General features: G+C 32.9%; 1 protein-coding gene across 1 annotated transcript in view; it reads right to left on the bottom strand.

Annotated features, from left to right (window-relative positions):
* Positions 1–1,668: 1,668 nt before the first annotated feature.
* Positions 1,669–6,530, bottom strand: part of LOC106462401 (serine/threonine-protein kinase 17B-like) — a 46,029-nt gene continuing 41,167 nt past the window's right edge. Inside the window, exons 6-8 of the mRNA XM_013922327.2 lie at positions 5,002–5,050; positions 4,459–4,638; positions 1,669–3,255 (exon numbers count right to left, since the gene is read on the bottom strand). Of these exons, the coding sequence (XP_013777781.1) occupies positions 2,799–3,255; positions 4,459–4,638; positions 5,002–5,050 (686 nt within the window). The 3' untranslated portion in view covers positions 1,669–2,798. The remainder of the gene's footprint in view (positions 3,256–4,458; positions 4,639–5,001; positions 5,051–6,530) is intronic.

The following is a 6,530-nucleotide window of genomic DNA, read 5'->3' as shown; positions in this document are numbered from 1 at the left end:
CCATGTGTTGAACATTTACTCAGGGTGTTACTTGTTAATGTGTCAGGTGTTGAACATTTGCTCAGGGTGTTACTTGTTAATGATGCCATGTGCTGAACATATACTTGGGATGTTACTTGTTAATGATGCCATGTGTTGAACATTTACTCAGGGTGTTACTTGTTAATGTGTCAGGTGTTGAACATTTGCTCAGGGTGTTACTTGTTAATGATGCCAGGTGCTGAACATTTACTCAGGGTGGTAGTATTTCAACCACGCTATATATGCAATATCAAATGTCGACGAGGCCTTTCACCCAATACCAGGCCAGCTAGAATATAACATATTAGTAGTTTGTTTTGTGTTATGTAATAGTTATTTTGTACCACTTATATCATAATTTTAACTAATTTGCCAAACATTTTCGATAGTCCTTCTTAATAAAAAAATAAAATAAGGAAATTTCCAGTTGTTTTAACTCCATCTATATATGGACCTAAATGGAAAGACTCAACGACATATATTTTTCATTCTGTGATCGCATTCCAGAGTGTTGGGAGCACCGGTACTGCCATCTAGTATAATTATAAAATATTATTTAAACTTAATATTTTCCAATGTTACAATTCTAACAATTATACGCTGAAAACAATTTAACAGTAGTAATAAAATAACTACCTGATTATAATATGACAAATCGAAGGTAATTCTTATTGTGAAATAAAATTTTATTGAAATTATTTTCGTGGTGAAGGGACTGGAATATCACAAGAGGGCGTTTAGTTTCCCACTTTGTGCCATTAATATCGATACAGAACAGTTGATTACTCTTTTAAACTTTCTTCAAGTAAAAATAAAAAGATCCACTTTTCTCTCAGTTAACGAAATTGGATTTAAGAAAAACATAAATAATCCAAGTTTTTTCTATTAAGACAAGTTTTGAAAATACAATTTATACTGTAAACAATGAAACTTTTTGAAAATACTGTTGGTACTAAAACCTTTTTCGTTATTCTACCTCAAATACACTTAATAAACGTTTAACAGTATTTTCTGTATATTTACCTCCTATCTGTACAATATACTAAATTGGAGTATGTAGCCAAAACTATTTTTTGTGGACCTTGTAAATGATGTTACTAAAGAGGTATTCCACCAACAGAAGTTTGATGGTTACAATTTTCTTATCAACTTTATATTTATCAGTTCCATTGAAGTGGTGTTTGCTATTTTAGTTTTGTTCAAAGTACCCTGCTATTCAAGATTCCAAAGTACACGTTTTACCTTTTCATCTTAAGTACACTTTACTATAATAACCCCTAATTCAACTTTCCTATACTCTGTTTTTACAAATAAAAACTCCTAAACAGCAGTGGAGTTTGAACAAAAACAACAAAAAAAGACTACGTAAAAGCACCACATGTTTCAAATGGTAAAACCAATAGTAACGCCTTTAAAAAAATTCATGTAATTACAGTATTGTATTTCCTTCTCTTCTTAACCCCCATCACAAACAAATTACAGGTTTAGCCAGAAAGGATATGCCACCAACTATCGGTGATTACGTGAACAAGGTGAAAAGTGACAGGAGAGATTGTCAAACCTTATCTTTATTTCTTATTCTGCAGAAATAATTAAATTTGTGAATTATATGTTTTATAGTCTGCAAGCGTAGAAAGAGACGTCAAGTGAAAATCTTCAACCCAGAATCTTTTATTTGTGAAAACACGGAGTACTTACAAATGTACTTTATACAAAGTGTGCAACTACAAAATCAAATGATTACAACACAAACAAATCAGAGAGTGTTATCTAAAATAAATAAACTGCTTCAGACATTGTTTTTGTTTTTTTTTACACTTTATAAATTGATAAATATAAGGCTACAATACGTTATAAACGCTACTTTAGATAATACATATTTCAGTAAAGTAGCAAACGGACAGGGACCATTCTTGCTCTCATTACGTTACATTTATTATTACTCGAGAAGACTTCTACTAATATTATTTACAAAATATTTACACTAAAACTAAATACACGTGTCTGGCAGAACTTTGTGCTTGATGAATGCAAAGGAAGACAAGAATAAACATGTATTACAAAATATTAACATTTAAAGTAATTTGCTTGGCTGCTCAAAGGATATTAAATATCTATTGAAAATGGATATACTTTGTTAAAAAACAACTTATAATCATAATATAATATCATTCAGATGTAACTTAAATGATATTATCTAGTTTGTTCATGTTTTTTTTTTATACGAAGACATTGGTCCCTTAATTGTTTTACACACACACACACACACACACGTGAAAAGTTCAACAGCATTTCTTGTCATATTTTCTTCAAGACCCAGCTCAAATATGATGACAAGACAAGCTGGTTACATTTATGACTATCACCAGCCAACATTATGCTAAAATATATGACTAAATTCTCTTTCTTCAGTTATATCACCACCTCGAAAACTGTTTCAATCATAAAAGCATATACAAATCTCAATCTACTGATTCGTGCTAGCACCCAGAAAAAAAGAAATCTTACCTCAATCATGCTAGCACCCAGAAAAAAACCCAAAAAATATCTACCTCAATCATACTAGCACCCAGAAACAAAACATCTACCTCAATCATGCTAGCACCCAGAAACAAAAACATCTACCTCAATCATACTAGCACTTTCATTTGCAGTAGTTTTTCCATCAGGTAAAGAACTAATCACTAACTGCCAAAACCAACAAAACTGGAAGGTGGCCAATCTTTTTAAACAAGTGTAATACAATCATGATAACCTCAAAGTTGAAAATAAACATTTCAGTACACAACATTCATCCTTTCATCTCCAAAAATGATAGATTTACCCAAATTTAGTGATTCATAGTCAACCTTCATCTCAGAGACAACTGTACTACTACTTGTGGGAGTTAAGCTAGCAAAAGACGTACGAGATTTATCAGAAGATGATTTCACTTCTTTCTTTATGGTTCCATTACACTGGTGGTGATCCACTGGAAGCAACTGTGTCTGGCACTGAAACGTCCCATCTACAACGTCTACAGATACAGCCTCTACAGACTGTTGCAAGAGTGGGATAACTTCTGGACTACTGGTAAGTTCTTCGGCTACTTCTACCGAGACAACGGAGACCTCGGCATTGAACTCATTCGTGGTGGACAATCTTATATTTGGTATGTCTCTCTGAGGATCTTCCTTGTCACAAAAGGATTTGATCCAGGAATGATGAAGACACTCTTTGGCTGTCATCCTCTCACTAAAAGATGCAAAGGGCCTATTTAGTTTCGTTTATATATTTTTCCATTACTACAACTATTCTATATCCAACTATATGCCCGACCACTTTAACAGATATTGCCTCTCTCTCACTATTTTAGCAAGAAACTTGATCTCCAGCCAAAAGTTTACTTGTATCGAAATCAAATGATATACTGTTGCTTATATATCATGAAGAGAAACTATTTCTATCAGTGATAGCTTCTTAAGTTGTACTTTCTAGCAACTCACGTATCTTTCTTATTAAATTAAAAACAATTTACACAAACCACCAAAAAACAAAGCTAAGAACTTGTATCATTTTATTGATGATTTCAGCAGAGAATTCGCGATGCACAATCAAAAGTGAAATAAGCAACAACTATTAAAAAAAAATCATTGGTGATTGTGTAAAAGCTCAAAGTTCAAAACTCAATTTTCAATAAACAACCTTTTGTAGATTAGCCCTACAAGTTATTCTCTCCAGGCGTCACTCTGAACTAGACAGTTTCTGCCTGTTTCATCTTTGCTTATATTTTTATCTTTAAATTATTATTGACAACTTCTAAACATATACAAAATTAAAAAATCTTTAAACTCAAATAAAGGATAATGAAAAAAAAACTTAATTTTCTGCTTCCAGTGGTAACCTCGAGAGTTAATAACACTAAAACTCAAATTTTGGTATTCATGGTGAGCACAGCACAGACAGCCTATAATGTAGCTTTGTGCTTGACAACAAATAAACTAATCTTTCTACATAAAATTAAATTAGATAAAACTCCTAGGTCAGTTTAAACAAGCACCGGTCAACATAGTTAGTGAAACTGAGGGGCATGTACCCCCCCCCAAAAAATTTTTACCCAGTAACAAAGAACTCCTTTGAATGGGGGATTTGTGTATAACTATCATGGAATGTTACTGTTTCAGTTTTGAAATGAATGGCTATAATTAACATAGAAAATAAAGTATCTCAATCATCAGTGTCCACCCAAACGTAGATGTATTCCGCCACCTGTATCAGTCAACTTGCCAAAGAATGACTCAAACCTCTTCAAAGCAACTTAAAAATGCCATGTTTTAAGGGGGAATTTCAATCTACACTAATTTTAATTTTAAGCTAACAGATCATGATCTTGACATTAACACACATTAATTTTACTGAACAACACAATGAAAAAAGTATCCGGTTTCTAAAGCTTACTTTGGTTCCATGATCAGTAAACTCTGAATGAAATCTTTAGCATCTTTTGACACCCCCCCAAATAAATCTTCTGGAAACTCTAGTGTACCACTGGTAACATTCCAAAAAGTCTCTTGCTTAGTCTCTCCACCAAAAGGGGTATGACCTGAAAGAAGAACATAGGCAAGGACACCTATGCTCCTGAAAAATAAAGAACAATAAAAACATGACTTCTAAAGACACTTTTTTTTTTTTATCAACCATTCAGATATCTTACATTCAACTAAAAAACACAAACATAAATTAAACAATAGAAAAAAACAGCTTCCACCTCTTTAAAATGAAAAGTCAGAATACTAGACTTATAAAATAGATATAAAAACTTGTAAACATTTAAGATTAAGGAAGAGAGGAATGCCAAGAATGTGCTGCCACCTAGTGCTATACACTGTTAGGGTTTCTTTTTTTTTAATTTGCTCGTTAATAAAGATAGTAACTTTATGTCTTATTTTTATCTGATGGTAACAAAATAAAATAAATCACAGAAATTGGTTCAATACTTACCACATATCTGTGGCTAACGAAATTGGTTCATAATGAAGTATTTCTGGTGCTGAAAAAACAAACATTTCTATCATTAGCAATAATGAAATTGAAACTTGCACAATGAAAGGGCACTAGTATCTGTACTTTGAAGTTCTGAAGCCATCAGATAAATTTTAGAAGGAAAAAAAATGGGGTACAAAATGGTTATAATTCAGGTATTAACTTATAAAAAGTATATGACAAGTACTAATACAACTACCGTAATCAATAACTGTGATTCTGGTACTTGCATGAACTTCACCTTAAAATGACCTATATATATATATACCTTAAATTCCCTAAATGTTCCCGTAACAAGTATTATGTTATAAAAATATCTGGATAAATACCAGACATTTAACAGATATAAACCTTGTGAGAGTTCAAGCCATTGCAAATATAGAAAACTTATTTAGAGACATTTAAAAAAAAATTCTAATCCTTGATTACTTTCCAAGTAAGGTTACCAGACAGATTTAATACAATGAGAGCCATAATTATTTGTATAGGGTCCACGTGGATCCCTATAGAATTACTTGGAAATCACAATTACTTAAGGAAAAACCATAATTCTTTGACTAATTGCTACCTAACTACAAATGTGAATAGGTGGGGCTCTTCTAGCTACTGATCTCTTCCCCCCCCCCCATCCTTCTCACTAAAGATTAAAAGCACGTGTACAAGTTACACAGAAATTTAAATCAATGGGTATCGTTTGAAACTACGCTTATTTCCCAAAAGTTTCATACACCAAAAGTCTAGCCAAACAACTTGGATGATTTAATAAACACAATTAACTGTAATTGTCCACTCTTACTTTCTCACAACTCCAAGAGTATACCAAATTCTTCCACACTTGACTTGATACCAGTTTGGTCCAATCTAAGTTCCATAATTATAGTTGCACTGTTTAGTACCTGTTTATATATACTGTCATACTAAAGTAATAACTTGATAGATCCAGTGTTTGTTTTAGTGCAAAACCACAGTGGGCTGTTGCAGTGTCCACTATGAGGAATCAAACCCTGGATTTTTGCATTGGAATTCCTCATAATTATTAACATCATGAATATGGTGTGAAATCCAGATTTATTAACACAAAATCCAACATCCTACACCACTGATATGTCATGCCTAGAGTAAATGTTCAAACCCTAACATCATTAACATGTCACATCTTCAGTAAATGTTCAACACATGACACCAAGTAACACCCTGAGTAAATGTTCAACACATGACACCAAGTAACACCCTGAGTAAATGTTCAACACATTAACAAGTAACACCCTGAGTAAATGTTCAACATGTGGCATCATTAACATGTCACATCTTCAGTAAATGTTCAACACATGACACCAAGTAATTGTTGCGTCAGCGAGGTCACGTGTCACGCCACGTTTCTAGAACTATCTTGTTCCTTCGGGAGTGCTCTAGCATTTACTAGATTGGGGGGTGGACTGGTATATATAAGATGGTCACGGCGTGACAGTGAACAGTGTGTGTAGGTA

Source organism: Limulus polyphemus, unplaced genomic scaffold (assembly GCF_000517525.1).
Source record: "Limulus polyphemus unplaced genomic scaffold, Limulus_polyphemus-2.1.2 Scaffold1157, whole genome shotgun sequence".
NCBI classification, from domain to species: Eukaryota; Metazoa; Arthropoda; class Merostomata; order Xiphosura; family Limulidae; genus Limulus; species Limulus polyphemus.
Note: the sequence above shows the minus strand (reverse complement) of the source record. Positions and strands in the feature narration are given on the sequence as shown.